The 18,165-nt window shown below is 40.8% G+C and overlaps 1 protein-coding gene across 2 annotated transcripts in view; it reads right to left on the reverse strand.

The window, feature by feature from the left end:
* The window catches only part of fstl5 (follistatin-like 5), a 263,518-nt gene that overhangs the window by 92,252 nt on the left and 153,101 nt on the right, over positions 1-18,165 (reverse strand). For both annotated transcript variants that reach the window (XM_033633126.2, XM_078169520.1), the window contains exon 7: positions 1,648-1,814. In XM_033633126.2, the coding sequence (XP_033489017.2) occupies positions 1,648-1,814 (167 nt within the window). The remainder of the gene's footprint in view (positions 1-1,647; positions 1,815-18,165) is intronic.

Raw genomic sequence — 18,165 nt, forward strand, 5'->3', positions numbered from 1 at the left:
GGAACGGCTGGAGAGGCTTGTGCCATTTGGCTTCCTTGCATCAAAACAGAATTTTTTCAAAGTTTTCTACCGGTGGCAGATCTGTCCAGCTGTGCAATCACACCCTCCCTCTTTCATTCTTACAACCGCCTTCTTGAAAAGGTCAGTGTTCTTATATTGGCTCATATCTAAAAATCTGTTGATATGGAAATGTGGGCTTTTCCTTCGGGCATGCAACTCTACACCAGCCTTGCAAACTGTTCGTCTGTGTACAGTGTATCCATGATAACACATAGAGCCAACGGTTAACGCCAGACTGTAACAATAAGGGGCCGTACATATGTCGCATCTTTAACCACCTCAAAAACATGAGGTCCGGCGCTGAGTGCTACTTTTGTGCCTTTTTTTGAATCAGCTGTCAAGAGCAGCAGGTTGCGTCTGAGGTTACTAAGCAACCTGAACAAGCACCATATCATAGCCTATTTACCTGAAATCCTGAATGCAGAGCTGATCTTCTTCCAGGCACTGTTTATACATGTGTAGGCCTATCGTCAGTGGGACAGAAGACAAGCTCTGGGTAGCCCTGCACTAACATGATCAGCTTCTCCATATTCATCATAGACTGATATTTACAGAAGAAGGGAAAGACATCTGTCGGCTGTGATTGGTTGGTCGTCGTCACGTGACGTGGTTGAACAGTTGAACTCTGTTGATCTCAGGGCGCAGCCTTCACGCCCTGAAACACAGGCGCTGGGGAACCTGTGTGCATCGAGACAGCTTCGCTCCGGCATTTGAGTGTGCCTACTGTGCATCTACATAGAAAACAATGAATTTGAGGGTACAAAAAACACGCCATGTGAACAGCTCCTGATGGACATAGCTATTGTGACTTCAGTCACTGGTTTGTGGACATCAGTTTTTCAGTTTCATTTTGGGGGTTTTTGGAGCCAGAGGAGACCAGATTTGGGCGAGAAACTGGAGCTGTGGAGGAGCAAGGGGTGGATCTGACTGAGAAACCGAGGACACTATCGGCCGACAGCCTGTCACATCAAGCAGCCTGCTGTTAATTATGTGTAACTTTTAAGCCTTAATAAAATGTACACAGTTGTCATGAAGGGGGAAAATAGCTATAGAGACCAAAACAGCTTTTTTTGCCAGGCTGTAAACATGTTTATTTCTGCTGTGAAGTTGGGCATTTTAACATGGGGGTTTATGGGGACTGACTGGCTTCTGGAGCCAGCCTCAAGCGGCCGTTCAAAAACCATTTCTGCAGTTTTTGGGACTTCTGTGTTGGCTTCATTTTTCAGCCCCAGAGGTTGCCACTTGCCATGAACAGGCAGGAGCACAGAAACTGTGGTAAAAACCCCAACTGAGACACATATTAGTGCTGTAGACGTGTCTAAGAACAGCTCCTAACACACGACTAACACCAGCATATCATCCCACATCTTAATCAGAGATGCTACATTAGGAAAAAGGCCTAATTAGTAATATCCACAGGGAATATGCCGTTAACAATACATGTATCTAATTCAGAATATTGTCATCTTTGGAATAACAGTGTGCATTAAAACGTAGTCCATGTATGTGTGCGTCTATCTCTCCTCCTAATCTACCCATGTATTTATCTTTAAACCATGAATCAGAGCAAGTGATGTCGGCTCTTACATTGATGTCTTCCAGGTTCAAGGAGTTCAGATATTGATGGTTTCTCTTCCACAGTATAGGAGGCCTCCGCTCCCCTGTGATAGCGCACGTCAACACGGCGCTCTGGCCAACTGTTACCGTGGTGACGCTAACTTTCTGGTCATCTGGCAGGGTGAGCAGGTACACATCTGTTGAGGAAAGAAATTACACAATGTTAGGCAGATTGTCTGAAGAAGAGTGACTCAATCGAAGTTTTGAGAAATCAAGGTCGTTGTAAAACTTTTAATTTGAATAAGTTTAATTATGGAAAGGAAATTCTGTTCAAGTCAGAGCCCGCCTACCACCTATACTGTATATCTGGAATTTGATGGACCTCTTGTTCCTGTAACAGCTCATAATTCAGTGGAATAACCCCACTGAGATACTTCACAATGCAAGAATTCATGTTTTGCTCACATTTTTCTCTTAATGAAGCCTGAAAACAAGAATACAGAACACAAGAGTGTCTCAATTAGCTGCTGTTGTGCTATAGAGGCAGATGTTTTTTTAGTTAAAGATGCACTGAGGCAGCACAATTATTGCAATTTGCAAAGTAATGGGAAGGAATTAAGTTAAATGTTCTGTAAATACTTTGCATAATTTATGTAATGGTACTGTAATGGCAGTTTGACTCTCTCTATCGGGCCTCTCTGAGGACCCAGGGTTCACCACTACGTACCTCTTTTTTAGCTAACAGGACAGAGCAGACACTTTTGGGAGGCACCACTGCAGCTGGTCTGATGACTGCTGAAACCTCATCTGAAGCTTTGTAACTAGAAGTTGGAATATTTTTAACATGCTCAGTGCTCTGAGAGTTTTAAACAAGCTAGGCTCTCCACATTGTTGTAAAAGCCCAGGAGTGCATCCTTTCTGATGAAAGTAACATGAAGCAAAAAAAGCCTGCGCTGCCAGAGTGGTTCCCCATGGAAACACAGCCCTAGACCTCGACCAGAGTCTGTGCTTTGCTCGATTCAGTCATTCCTGTAAGTTTTTTGAAAAATGTTCCTGGTTATGATGAGATATGATTCTCTGCGGTTAATTTCCACCTATTATTGCGAGGAAATATTCCAAAGAATACGATAATAATACAAAGAAAAGCCACGGTGGGTTGGTGAGAGGTCAGCACGGCTATGGTTGGTTAACGCCTTTTGTTTGTCCAGTATTTTGATGAGACAATGAGTACAATGTACACTCATCCATTCTGTGGAGGTATTATGTAACCCGGCCTGTGAGAGAATGCTTTTTAATCTTTCTCTTGGGTAATGAGCAACAGAGCAAAAGGAAACAGAGACTCAATTTGTTCTGCTCCTAAGGGCATGAAATACAAAACCTAATGAAAGAGCAGGTCCAGCAGACAGTGTTCACCCGCCACAGCCCGGAGAATCAGGATGAGAGCACCTTCAATTACAGCATGACTCCGGTGGCCCTGTACCAATGGCTTCTGAATGCTTTTTTAACCTTCTCACTCATTTGCGGTGTTTGGTCCACTTTTTGCGTCTTTGAACTGTGAACTTGGCCAGCCCGTTAGATCCAGGCCAATCAGACTGGAGCTGTGAGACAACTCATACTTCTCTTCAGAGGGAAGCTCCGAGTTAAGACTTTTAATCTCTCATTTGGCCCAATGAAACCCTACTTAAGCCCGGGCAAATCTCTGCCAGGATTACATCAAAATTAGAGGATTAATAACAGCCGTTTCTTCTGAGTGGAGTATAGCTCTAAGTTTAGATGATTATACAGTTAGTGGAGAGATGATCCAACTCTGTGCTAATGTGTGAGGCTACAGTTTGTCCTGGTGTCGTGTTGCTTTAAAGAAAATCCAGGATCTTAACTGTTTGATTTGATTATATAAACTAATTATAGACAACAACAATAAAAAAATCTATTTTTAAAGACACAATTTGCAGCACAAATACAGTGCTCTCACCACTTCTTTCTTTCTTCTTTTCATTTAAGTGTGGCACATAATCAGCACCTCATTTGCATTTTCTAATTGTCGTATTTCCCATCTTTTCTTCTCTTTCTATTAACAGAAGTATTACTGTTTACTATGATCAATTTGCTCTTCCTGTGGGAAATATAACAACTGCTGGGTGCAAAGGGACCTGAAAAAAAAAAAAAAAAAAACTTTTACCCAGGCTGCTACTTTTAAATAGATTGGTGTATTTATTTGCATAAATCTGTAAACTATATTAAAAGTCGTCTCTGTTACTGTGTATACCCAAAAGGCCAAATAACAAACAGCTTTGCCAAACAAGAGAAAGTTGTTTCTGCTTTACTTTGCTCACTGCTTTGTGAAGAAAAACACCTTACAGTATAATGTAATTCAATGCCAAAAGAAACAACCTGAGGTTGACCTTAAAAAACACACAACACACAGTGTTGAGCCAATACCTCTGTGACAGAGTTGACAAAAATTGAACATCATCAGCTACATGAAGCTGCTGTATATTGCCCCGCTGTTGCATCAGATTGTATCATATATTACAGGTGTTCTGGTTGCGCTGCTCACTACATTATCCTATACCAACATCAAGAAGGCCTATGATAACTAAGATATATGAAAAATGTCCAAAAAATAATTGCAATAAACATTGTTGTTGTCATTTTGAGACTATTTGATGCCACTGATTAAATGGTAATATAATAGTACATAAGGCAAGTACACCTTTTGAAAGAGAAATTAACTTTTTTTCCTCAGAAATATTTTGAAACATTGAAATTGGAATATATATATATATATATATATATATATATATATATATATATATATATATATATATATATATATGTATATATGAAGAAAGGTTATATAAAATTATAGGACATTTAAAGGAGTAGCCCAGAATCACTCAGTTTGAGACTCCGTACAAAATATGGCCAACAAAAGCCAAAACCAAACTCTTGCAACTAATAGATGTCCTCAGCGTAACTCTGAACGCTACTGTTAGCTCCAGAATCTGAATGCAGTGCTACAGTGCGCTGCAGGGAATGGACAGGTGGTTTGATTGTGGATTTACAGAGTGCAGAATAACACTGTTGGTAGGGCTGCTCGATTAATCGAATTTTAATCTAGATTACGATTTGGGCTTTCAACGATTATGAAAACAAAATAATCTAAACGATTACGTGCTTCTTGTCAGTTTACTCTCGTTGTCTTGTGTTGCAAATCAAATGTACCTGGGAGCTGCGCATGCGCAATACCTCACCCTCCATTCACTCCACGAGCCAGTCAAATAGGTGAACTATGAGTAATATGAGGGGCAGGTGATCGCGGAAGATCGTGCGCGATACAGAGAGCTGAGGAGAATTTTAAACGCACATGTAGAGACAGAAATGACATCCTGTTGCGTAAACAATGTGCGCCGCATAATCATTTGCATAATTGAGATTTCAATTTTGACCAAAATAATCGTGATTATTATTTTTTCCATAATCGAGCAGCCCTAATTGTTGGCAGGTAAAACTACAAATGACTGTCTTTTTGGCTTGTCAGCAGTGACTCTTCCCCTCTACAAGTGCAGCTACAGATAAGGTACGCTGTGTCATTTATAAGTGTTTCATTTCTTTTTGGAGAGAATAGAAAAAAGGGAGAATCACTGCGTTGAAGTCTGAAGCCCAGTTCAGACCAAGGATTCACGATGAGTTGAAACAGCCAACTACTTGCAATGCACAGTTCTGCAACGTTTGACAAACCTGCCGGTTCACACCAATGCAACTAGATGAGACGGTGTATCATCTCTATGCAACAACTCTCTGTACTTCTGTTCTGATTTGCAGTTTCTCAGGCATATTTTGTGGCTGAATATAATTTGTAGCTACTTAAAATATGAATGAGGATAGTGATAGTGAGGTACTGGCTACAGCTGCATCTGTAGTAGTGATGAACCGGTGAAAAACAGAAACAAAACAAGCATCAGATGAGCAGCAGCAGCGACGGAAACAGAGGGCTTGGCAGGGAAGGAGCACCTGCCGCAGCAAGCGAACACGCTGTGCGGCCATTTTCACTTGACTAGCAAACTTCACCGCAAGCTGATTGCCTGTTGAAACAGGTGACGTGCCTTACATTCTAAAACCAACCTCCAGCAATTTTAGCGCCTGAGTTGCCGGTGACACCATAAGCCAGCTTGAGTCGAGCTCAGACCGGCCAGTTCACACTGCGTAAACTTCTCTCTGCCACATTCTAAAACGGTTTTATCTTGTTGCCAATCTTTGGTCTGAACTGGGCTCTATAATGGTTGGAAAACCCTGCTGTTTATTCTGACGTTATGTTATGTTAGTTGCTGGTGATGTTCTTATGTTTAAAAAAAAAAAAAAAAAAAAAAAAACAAGCACGTGAACACAATGGGCAATATCAAGATCAGCCAAATGATCAAGGTCATGTCTATGTATTGTAGAATAAGTTGATAACGTAATTATCACGACAGGTCTCATATCAAGTAGTTGTGATGATGCATATGTATGTGATTTTTAGATTTTATAATGATTTTAAACTCTATTCAACAAATCTTCTGGTGCTGAATGATGCACTTTTTTATTTAATTAACTGCAGTACTTACTTTGGCATAAAACCAAAAAACAAAATTCAGTTATCATTCTGCATACCAAATCACCTCATACACACACAAAAGGAGAACTGATGAGGCAGGTTCAAACGTTCATTAATAAGCCAATCAGTCTTTCTTTTCTAAAAAGCAAACATGAGCAGATTCATTCATTAGTCAGTCCCTTTCGCTGGTTGATGATAAAAATGTCTTGTGATGGCCTGCACTGAGGGAAATTCTTCTTGTCATGAACATAACCCGTCATTTGTATTGATCTAGAAAAGGAAGGGTTTAAATGGTACATGAAAGGAAATAACCAGCTTCATAAAGCGACTGAAACATTTCCCCTGTGAACATCATAATGTGACGGAGATCATTTGATGGAACACGTTTGATCGCTAAGAGCTGTTTGTATATAATGAAGACTTGACAACGGCAGTCAGCAGGGGTGATATGAGAGCCAACACGGCCAGAGAGGAAAGAAATGACTGGAAAGGAATGAAAAATGTTGAGGATCTAAAACTTCCTGCTTTTATAGGGCCTCATTAAAACTGCATTTCATCCAGTGAGGCTATAGTGAAGCAGCTTCAGTTCTGCTCAAGTTCAGCAGCCATTTTCAAAGACATTTTTACAACAAAATGGTTGTTCCAGGGCTCACAGATATGCCTGTCTTTAACTGGGATTTTAACGTTTGAACACACTGACCCTTAACGCCTTAACACACTGGATCTGCAGCAGAGGATGACAACACATTGCCCTAATGTGGACATCCCAGAGTCATTCTTGTCAAATATTAAATGCTGCTGGACTTTTCTCATCTGGCAGGATGAACAAATACAGCACAACCTGTGCTACGCAGAGGTGACTAAGTGCCTCCTTTCAGAGGAAGCTGAACAAAACAGCATCACACCTTTTGACTCTGTTGTATCTTTGGTCTGACACCACACAGGTCAATGTACTGTTAAATATTACAACTTGGATTTCATTTTGGTAGCTCTGGCTAGCAGTTCTTTAGGTTAAAAAGGACCTGTTGTGCTATTTTTTAAGTTAATACTTGTATTTAAGATGTCTATTAGAGCACGTTCACATGCTTTAATGGTCAATAAACACTTTATTTTCCCCATACCGTCCGTGCTGGAACACCGGTATTCACCCTCTGTCTAATAAGGCTCCATTTTAGCACCTGTCTCTTTAAGCACCCCTCCTGAAAAAGCCCAGTCTGCTCTGATTGGTCAGCGTTTCTGTGCACCATCACTGCAGCGATCAGAATGATTGTAACGAAGAAAAGCAGCACTTTCGACTGAGAAAAATAAACAATAAAAGCTTCTTCTATGATGTGAAATCAGGGAAAATTAACAACATCAGGAACCAAGTATATGTTGTTTCCCTAATGTTAGCGTTTCATGTAGCAGTGTAGGCTACACAACGAAGACACTATAGTGTAAATGACCTGGCATAAACTCTTATTGTGTAATATATGGTGTGTGTTACTGGACATTGACCGTTGTTTTCCTGACGTGACTTCAGCTAAATTATTTGGCAGGATTCTGGCCAAATTTGGTTATGGGAAGAGAGGCAATTGTTCTCTGAGCTGGTTGTCTGAATAACAGGAAAACAGTCGGTTAAGTGACAGGAAACACCTTTAGATGTGTATTGGAAAGCTGTAGGTGTGTCAACCGATACTGCTTGTTTGTCAGACACCATAAATTGTCATGAAGGGAAATTTCGGTTTATTTCAAGCCGTCTCCTATCGTCCTAAATTTGTTTCAAGTGACTAGCGACATAGAAATAATAGTTAGCATGTTAGCCGTTAGCCTAGATACAGCCGTAGCGTCAGACCTGTTAACACGTAAGTGAACGGGCATACCTTCAAGTGCAAAGTTAGTCCACTAAACAACCTTTTTTTCCCACAAAGACCGCCTCATATCGTTAGGATAAATGTCAGAGAACATACAGAAAACGACATGTAAACGTGTTGTCTTACCTTACTGGTGTGCTGCCATGTTTGTTTATCATCTAGCTCTGCTTTCCAAAGTGCAGCCGAAATATATCTCGCCAGCTCTAGATAAAGCCCAGCTGGATACTAACGTTACTCCACGTGGAGGTGTCTCGTCCTCGGTCACATCCAGACCTTGAAAATAAGGCTGCAACCGGTCCCATTCCTTGCAACAGAGGCATTCCTCTTCTGTGGGCACTGGGGCACAGCATTCACAGGTACACCACCAATCTCCAGAGCTACGCAGCCTTGCAGCAGCCATTCGTCCTCTCTCGTCCTCTAACGTTACCTGTTGCGCCTCTCTCTCTCCTCCCCCTCTCTTCTTCAATTTCACGAAGCTCTTCATCAGTGTATTCTGGCTCAAATAAATAAGGGCGGCCATCAAATTCTGCAAAATCAAATTCCTCCTCCACAAAGTCGAAGTCTGGCAAAAAGTCAGCCATTATTCTATAAATCTTTCATAAAATAAATGAATGAACTTTTCAGGCTACTGTCCGGTTCTGCCTTCCAGCTGTTGTTGCTTATTCAGGCACGCTATGAGATCACTGCTTGTTCTCGGCCGCTTTGGAAAGCAGAGCGAGAGGGATAAACAAACATGGCAGCACACTGGTAAGGTAAGACAACACGTTTACATGTCGTTTTCTATATGTTCTCTGACATTAATCCTAATGATATGAGGCGGTCTTTGTGGAAAAAAAGCTTGTTTAGTGGACTAACTTTGCACTTGAAGGTTGCCCGTTCACTTACGTTTTAACAGGTCTGACGCTACGGCTGTATCTAGGCTAACAGCTAACATGCTAACTATTATTTCTATGTCACTAGTCACTTGAAACAAATTTAGGACGATAGGAGACAGGTTGAAATAAACCGAAATTTCCCTTTAATTCTTAGGCTTTCTCACGAGTAAACCCTCAAATGTCCAATCCTGTGTTTTGAGTCTCTTCATTCTATATCAACACTTGCAGTAGAGTACCTGGAGCAGATGACTATACAAAGAAATTCAGCACACTGATATCATACTGTGGCCAGAGTGAAAAAACAGGGGCTACTATTACATACGTTCACCTCATTATTTGATAATATGGCCATGTTTAATATAAACTGCCTTTATGTAACACAATATAAACACAAAATATGGAAAAGCATAATAGGTATAATTTACCTACCCTAAGAACATGGCAAAACATAGGTCCAGAGGGGAAACAAACAAGCTGCTCAAGCAGACTACTGTGCCAGATTAGTTTGTTATTTTGTAGGTAAAACCAAAAGTTAATGCGCCTGTAATGTTGCTAATAACGAAGTGCACACAACTGCAACAAATACGGCAGCTTCAAGTTGAAACAGGAGGTCCATCTGCAAAATGTTATGGATATCTATAAAGGACACTTTGGGTTACTGTTCACATTTGTTTGCTCTTTCAAATAAATGTAACTTTTGGGTTTTGAAGTTAAACATTTTCAGACTGTCACATCTTTAACTTCAGTGCAGATTTAGAGGCTTAAGTTTAAACCAAAGCTGCTTTTAGTAATTTAATGCTGTAAGAACACACTGTGCTTAATTAATGTCAATTGAAAAGACCCAAAACAAACAAATGCAAACCAAGAAAGATGTCAAGTAAAACAAAATTCTTAGACAGAAAACAAAAACCTGCACTGACAAAAAATAAGAAGCATAAATACTAGAATGAGGAGAACAACAGTGAAGGGAAAGTATGAGACATTAAATCAGTTCTGATGCAGAAAGTGAAGAATTAAGGAAAAGTGGATCTTCCATCAGTCACGCATGGCTAATCCATGATCCTCCTCCTCCCCTGACACTGATAACACTATAGCCAGCAGATCAACACACCATGCAGCCACTTGGCGCTTTCCGTGACGCTGAGGTGGTGGTGGGTGGATATGCTGACAAAAATCTCCTTCAATAATGTCCTCCCTAACCATTCAATTACAGCCCCCTTGTATCTTAATGCTTTTGGAATACGCTGCAAGCAACAAACTCGATTTGCTGCTGATCCCCAGGGGGGATAGAAATGTGTGAAGTTATAGGCAGAATTTAAAGAAGAAAGTGGGCAGACAGGACAGCCAGGCAGGCTCCATCATAGCTTTAGCTGGTTGATGGAGGGAGGAGGGGAGGGAGGGAGCGAGGGCTAGAATCCGACCTGAATGAGAAACTCCTCAGAGAGATGGGAGTCTGGGCTGCTGGAGCCGACTCAAACACTTTGAATCCAGCACCTCCTCGGTGAGACATTTATCAGAGGAGGGAGTGGCCTTGGCTCCTCTCTTTTTTGTCTGATTTGAGGCTTGAGGGACTCAGCCTCCTGGGAAGGATCAACCTTCACCGTCCAACCTGTAATTAGTGATTAACGGTGAAGTCCAGACTTTTGATTTACTCTGCTCTGCTCCCAGAGTGGGATGTTGGTCAGTGCCACGGCGAGAGGTAAATCACCTATTGCACTGGAGGCAACAAGCTTGTCAGGGAAAATAGCCTGGGCCTGCAGGATGTTGCGAGGGGCCGGCTGCATGAAGACAAATTGCACTGAGGTTGCTTAGCCAACCCCCTTACTCCATCCTCTATCATGCTCTGTCGCTCTCTTTCACCAACACATGCTTGCTCGCTGTCTCTCCTCACCAAGTCTCTCATTCCTCTGACACACTCCCTCTCTCTCCCTCTCAATGATGTTCAATATTACCAAGGCTGAACGGTTGTGTACCCCCAATTGCTTTGAGTTTGACATTTTGAAGTGAAGATAAAAGTATTTTCCCTGATGCAGAGTATTCATAGCCCATACGCAAAGACTCAAAGGGGGGAAAAAACACCCCAAAAACAGAATACACACACACTTGTATGAACATTCTCTGATCTTGGATGGTTGAGTTGATTTGTGCAAACTCTCTCCCAAAGCAAGAAGAATGGAGTTTCTGTTTTTGATACCAAAGATGAGCGACTCGGTGGACTTGAATGTTTGACAGAGAGAGAAGATAGTTTGAGCTTTGAAACACACACCCCCCCCCCTTTTGTCTCACCGAGGAAAATACTTATTTCTGCTTTTAATGTTGAACTGCTGCCACCTGTAGCACTGCTGCACAAAGTGGATCCCTGGTGTGCGATGAGGCAACAATAATCAGGTGATCTTTAAGCTCATGAAGTCAAACACGTTGACGGGGAGAGATCACGCCTTTGCACCATTCCAGGTTGCATTTTCTCTCAACTCTTGACAGAGACACAACACTGTTTAGAAGAGCAAAAATATAACCTGACTGTGATGTTGAAACAGGAACTTGGGGAGGGAAACCCAAATAGGAACATGTTTAACCTCACCATGATGACTGTTTCGACTTAAAGAAAGCTTGAAAGCTTGTGTGAAACAAACACAAACCATACAAATAAAACTGTCACCTCCATGGACAATTACCTGATCACAGACTACAAAAACACTCCCAAAACAATCTATGTCATACATTAAACACACAATTGTTCAGAAAGAGGCCACACCTTATGCAGAATATAAATAATAGGCCACACATTTCTGCATTACATTCTTTCTTTACACACAAGACCTCTCACCAAACTACTATGTTTGTTCCTCACTGTACATTTGCAAAAATACTTATTGTAACAATAAGTTGCACGTAATAATGCATACCTTATATTTTAGGACATTAACATGAGTGATTAACATGAAAGCTGGATCGTTTTGAGGGAATTCAATGTGGAGCTGTTGTTTATGTCTGTCTGCTTTCCTTTCAGACAGATGTTTTCCTGACAAAGACTTTAAAAGGTCAAGACGCTGTCTAATTAACTTTCGGTAGATTGCATCATACCAACTATGAACGACTTCACAATTTTCTTTGTATACTTTTTCTGTCCTGCACCTTACCAAACTGGTGTTGGATGTGTGGACTCAACAGCTGTGCGCCAATGTTCATCTGATTCATTACTACCATTTGAAACATCACTGGAGGACTGTCCCTGTGAGCTGCTCTCTTTGCCTGGCTAACATAACAGCAGTGGCTAACATCTGACATCAAGCCGTTGGTCCTAACAATCTCCCACTGAAACGTGTTAAGTTATCTATGTGTTACTTATTTTCTTTTTTCTCTGTCATTATAATACAGTGGATGTATTGGTTGTTTATATGTGTTATATTTTTCTGAATTTATATTCAGTTTAACTCTGACCGAACATTTTCTTTGTAATTAATTGTCAGCTAAAGAGCAAAAAAAAAAAAAAAATCTATGAAAACTGGCTTGAAAAAAGTATTTAAAAAAACAGTCTCCCACCGAACCGGCTCGACTGCTTTGTTACACCCATTGATAACCATTAGGTAACATCAGCCGTGTGATAATAACAGCTAACCCTGTCACCATGTGTGTGACTCTGTCCCAGACAGGAAGCTCACACACGCAGCAGTTGTCTTGTTATAAAACGAGAGGTAGAGAAAGCAGATAAAGGAGGGGCAGGGCAAAATTAATACATGGAAATGAGATGTTACCAGCTTTAAATTATTCGTGAAGTTGCAGTGATTGGTCATAAATCAAATCAAGTTTATTTTCATAGCACATTTAAAGACAATCGCAGTTGACCAAAGCGCTGTACAAAATACAAGAATGACTCACAGATATATAGCAATATACAATGTACCCAAAATATAAAACAGAATAAAACCGGTAAGATCAATTATATATGTAAAAAAGATTATAAAATACAAAAATATTAAAACCACTACAAACAACTAAGGGAAATTGCAAACCTGTATGTTTTAAAGGGATAGTGCACCCAAAAATGAAAATTCAGCCATTATCTACTCACTCATATGTCGACGGAGGCCCTGGTGAAGTTTTAGAGTCCACACGTCCCTTGCGGAAATCGGCAGGGGGAGCGGCTAGCACACCTAATGGCAGACGGCGCCCCAGACTAACGTCCAAGAACACAAAATTGAATCCTTAAAGTATCTCCATACTGCTCATCCGTAGTGATACAAGTGTCCTGAAGCCCTGACATAAAAAGTTGTTTCAAAAAACATCATATGAACTCTGTTTTTAGCCTCATTGTAGCCTGTAGCTCTGACTGCATCTCTGTGCTCCACGCTCACGTGTGTGCGCTCAGGGTGATCGGTGATGCACAGTCTCTGAAGAGCAACAGTCTCGTCAGTACTTATGTCCAGATTCTCAAGTGCAGGCATCGCCAATTCCCAGTCTGAGCAGCAAAGTCTTTCCTCATCCATTGGCATTGCTTTGCATTTGAAACAACTGCACCACCAGGTTTCCAGTGCTCGATTCCGTATTCTACGGCTGGCTGAGGGTTAGGCTCATGAGCTGCGGCGACTGCTTCGTCCAGTAGCCTGAGTTCCGTCCGTATATTCGGGCTCAAACAAATACGGCTCAACAAAGAAATGCTGTTCCTCCTCAATTTCAAAGTCTAAAGACATGTTGGGCTGTCCTTTGCTAAAAGACCATAGTGCAAATTATCTTTTAGCTCTGTGGTTACCGTTGTCTCTCCCTGCGGTGCACGTGTCACGTGATGTAAACACTGGTAAGCAAAGCTCATGCTTTCGCTGGTCTCGCGCAAGCTCACCCACCTGAACGCGGAGCACAGAGAAGCAGTCAGAGCTACAGGCTACAATGAGGCTAAAAACAGAGTTCATATGACGTTTTTCGAAACAACTTTTTATGTCGGGGCTGCAGCACACTTGGATCACTACGGATGAGCAGTATGGAGATACTTTGTGGATTCAATTTTGTGTTCTTGGACGTTAGTCTGGGGCACCGTCTGCCATTAGCTGGGCTAGCCACTCCCTCCGCCAATCTCCGCAAGGGATGTGAGGACTCTAAAACTTCACCAGGGCCTCCGTCAGTATATGGGTGAGTAGATAATGGCTGAATTTTCATTTTTGGGTGCACTATCCCTTTAAGATTTGCTTGAAAGTGTAAGTGGAGGGGGAGCATTTGATTGAGAGCGGAAGGCTATTCCACAGCTTTGGAGCAGCGACTGCAAAGGCACGATCGAAAGTCATGCAGCATTCAAAGCTGGTAGACACATGTTATGTTGGCCCAATGTGGGCATTAGCCAACTACTAAAGCGTCACAACAGACCTGTGAAACTAAATAAGAGTGGGAACAGCATTAAAATTGAGACTCCACCACAACAGTGAACTTTATATATGGCAGTACTGAAGACAAATTCTATGGTGCTTTATTTTAAACAACCAGGTACAAAAAGAGAGAAACAGCAATATGCAAACAATGCTTTGTGTTTCTAAAGTTTGATTTCAGCTGTCATTTAATTTGTCTGTGTGTGTGTCTTATAGTTATTGTTTTCTTAATTGTTTTGTTTGTGTGTGAAATGCCTTCATCAGATCATTTAGGCTCTCTAATCTAACCAGCACTTTTCTTGTGTATTATGTGTTTTATTACTTGTGCAAAACAAACTAAACTGAGAAAACAAGACATGAGAATATACAACAGATGTAAACATTGAAGCTATCTCTACATCACAGACTTAAGATCTTCTGAGCATCTTTGAAGGTAATAACTTCAGTCAACATCGTCTGAGACAGTCACACTCCACATCTGTACAACTGAATTTATCAGTGTTAATAAATGTTTGTTTGCGTGGATAACTCTGCAGCTAAACTTTAAGTTTAAGAAGTTTGGCATCATTTTGAGGGCAGAAGTACCTTTGATGTGGAGTCTGAGCTTTTCCACTTAAATGAGATTATTTTATAACGCTGTGAAAACACCCGCTCCAAGAGAAATACCGTGGGCTCGGCTACAATGACCAGTGTTTCAGTATCTTTCAACATCTCCAGTCTCATCCTTCTGCATCGAGTGTGCCGGAAGAAATAATTGTGTTTTTGTTGCATTACTGCTGTAACACATTTAAAAATGCAAAAATTACAGGTGTTAGGTAAAGGGCGCGAGGATAATTAGTACCCCGTTCCTCTCTCCTCCCACAAACACTATAAACATCAAGATGGCTGTAAAACATTAACAAATGGCCTTAGTGAGTGCATTACCTCTGGCTGATCAGCTTCAAGTCTGTTTCCAAAGCAGCTGTTGGGAGGGATCCTGAGGGACGGCCAGCATTAGTATGCAACAGAGCCTAAGAGGAGCTCTAATTGGATTAATTTTATCACAGCTACCTTGTGGAAAACAACTAATGAAAAATTCCCCTATCTTACTGCAATAAGTAAATCACAGAGCACTTAAGCTTTAGCATAAGAGAGGCCGTGATTTAATTGTTCCATCATATTTCACACACACATAAGGCTGCGTGGCTTTAAACTATATCAGATTGCATCTCTTTTTATTTTATTGAGGCTTTAATGTTGAGTGACACCTGTTCCTCCACCATTCTGAGCAACATCACAAACCTGTCTGCATGTTTGTGTGTGTTAAGGTGGCAGTATATTTAGCATATGCATCAGTTCACCTCACCCATCCCAAATTCAGAGGGAGTTACAGTACAGCGCACTGCTTCCATCCTGCTGCCTGTGCGATCTACTAGTTTCACATCAGCATCACAGCACACTCCAGTAGCTGCACGGCTGCAAATGGTGGATGCCAACACCGTCAACTGGATGACAGGAGATGTTAAATGTTGAGAAAAGAGGATGAATACAGCAATCTGTTTACACTGAACTGCTAAACAATCCTTACAGCCAGAAAAGCACATTGAACCTCTCTCAGTCAGAGGGCACCCAAATATATTCTGGGAGAAGGTTTCTTCTTACTGTGAATTTAAACCAGACCTGTCAGTGGTGCGTGAGCCCTACTGAAGCGTTCATTCATTGAATCCACAAAGACCTCTGTGACGACGTCACTGTCCTCAGACCCAGCTGGCCCTGTCAGCAGCAGGACAAACTGTCCTTACGACTAATATCTGAAATTTAATGGACGAAAACAGTCTTGAAGTAAACTTGGAGAGAAGTGTACATTCACCTTGGCTCTGGATCTCCACAGAAACCACTAACCTCACACTGAAACTGTGGCTGTTATGTGATCATTATCGATGTACATAACAAATTCACAACCTATAGAAAGCGGAACTGTGTGATTTGAGCAGCTTCCTATGGAGATTACACTTCACAAAGCATGGCAGCAGAAGAAAAAAATAGACTTAGAGCTTTTAAAAATTCAGGGGGTTGAGGAGAGATGCACTTCTCTTGGGAGTGGATTTCTGGAAGGGCTGCTGGCGTGGATTGCCCTTTATTCGGATTTATTCTCCTGTCAAAACCATTCTTAATTCCGCCAGTTATATTTTCATCATTATTGTGTCTTTCAGATGTAACACTTAAATAAACTGCTGTTGCTGCTTCACAGAGGAAAACACATCACTTACTAAAGGAGAAGGATATTTGCTACTGCACAATGGTGTTTAGAGAGGCTGCATTTAAAAACATTTCTCTTTTAATAAACTCTCTGCGACAGTGACAGTGTAACGTGCACGTAATTGCTTCCCATCAGTGACCAAACACATTATCAGACTCTACCAGTGCGCCAGTTTGGCAGATCCTTAGTGGTGCTGTTTCTTTTTACTGATGCATCAACTGTCTTCTGATAAGAAATGCACCAAAATCTATTAATATTCAGAGCAATTCAAACCATAAATACCAGTTAGAAACCATTATTTTAACTCTCTCCTCGCCACTGACGAGATATTCTGTCAATCCGTGTATCACTGTTATACGATAGGGGGCGCTGTTACACATCTTGTGAAATAGAACAGCACTGCCGTGTCCAAAAACTCAATGATGTAGCAGCTTGTAAACTGCACGAAAATGCCAGCGCTGACGGAAAAGTTACAGTTGCAAAAGCTGTGGAGATGTTGATAGACTCAGACTCCGTTTGATGAGATTAAACGAGGTCTCCATGACAGCGACACACAAAAAAGAACGGCCGCTGAACATGGCAACGTGTTCCGCTTTACCTTAAAGAGCTTATTATTTTCATTGTCATAATTATTATCATTATTATTATTATTATTTATACAATTCAAAGTGCAGGAAATTACTTTAAAAAAAAAAAAAAAAAAAGATGTTAATGTGGAAATTGATTTTGTTTTGTTGATTTTTGTTTCGTGACATTCTTCTAAAAAAAGGCATTATTCTCAGGATTTTGTCTGAAATGTTTTTTTTTTTGTTTTTTGCTTTTAATGAAAATGCACGAATTCAAGTGTTGATTAAAACAAAATGGAATAAGATAGAATAAAATATTTTTTGTGTGTAAAAACACAAGGTCTCTTTTTTAGTTTCATGTATATACTGTCCACATATACATAGAACATATTATTCTGAACAAGTTATGCTGGCTGTGGCTGGCAACTTAAAAATAATACTCTGGCAGGGAAAATGTCAATCACCTTTTTATTCTATCTGAGCTGCACTGAATTATGAATTGCCCTTTACATTAAACACAAATGAAAAGAGTTAGAAGCTGTCAGGCTCAACTGTCAAACAGGAAAACTTCAACCCAGAGGTGATCATTTTTATATCAGCTACTCACCCTGTGTGTACGTTGAATTAGTTAAGAAAATTTTGGAGTCTGGCTTTGTAGAGAGCATCGACAAGTTTCACTTTTAGTTCAGTTCTCCGTTGGAAAAGGCTGTCTGATTGGAAGTACTGGGCGTACGACTGGACAAATGAGACTCTGATTGTACTGCATTGAGTTGTGTGAGAGTTTGTAAACAGATGTTTTGATATAGTTTTGCTGTTGTTAAACTTTTCTCATTTTTTGGAGCCTTTGTTCTCGGGTGGCATGTGTGAAAAGCAAAGTATGCTTCACGAAAACAACTTAAAACTGGGTGAGCAACTGATATACAAATGCACATGTGGAGGTGAAGCACTCCTTTAAACGACTGTATTGAATGTGTTCTACTCCAGCTCTGTCTGCATATTTGTGCTCATTAAATATATATTTGTTAAAAAATACAACAAGCCTTTGTCATCAAGTTTAAGAGAAAAGA

Source organism: Epinephelus lanceolatus, chromosome 7 (assembly GCF_041903045.1).
Source record: "Epinephelus lanceolatus isolate andai-2023 chromosome 7, ASM4190304v1, whole genome shotgun sequence".
NCBI lineage: Eukaryota > Metazoa > Chordata > Actinopteri > Perciformes > Serranidae > Epinephelus > Epinephelus lanceolatus.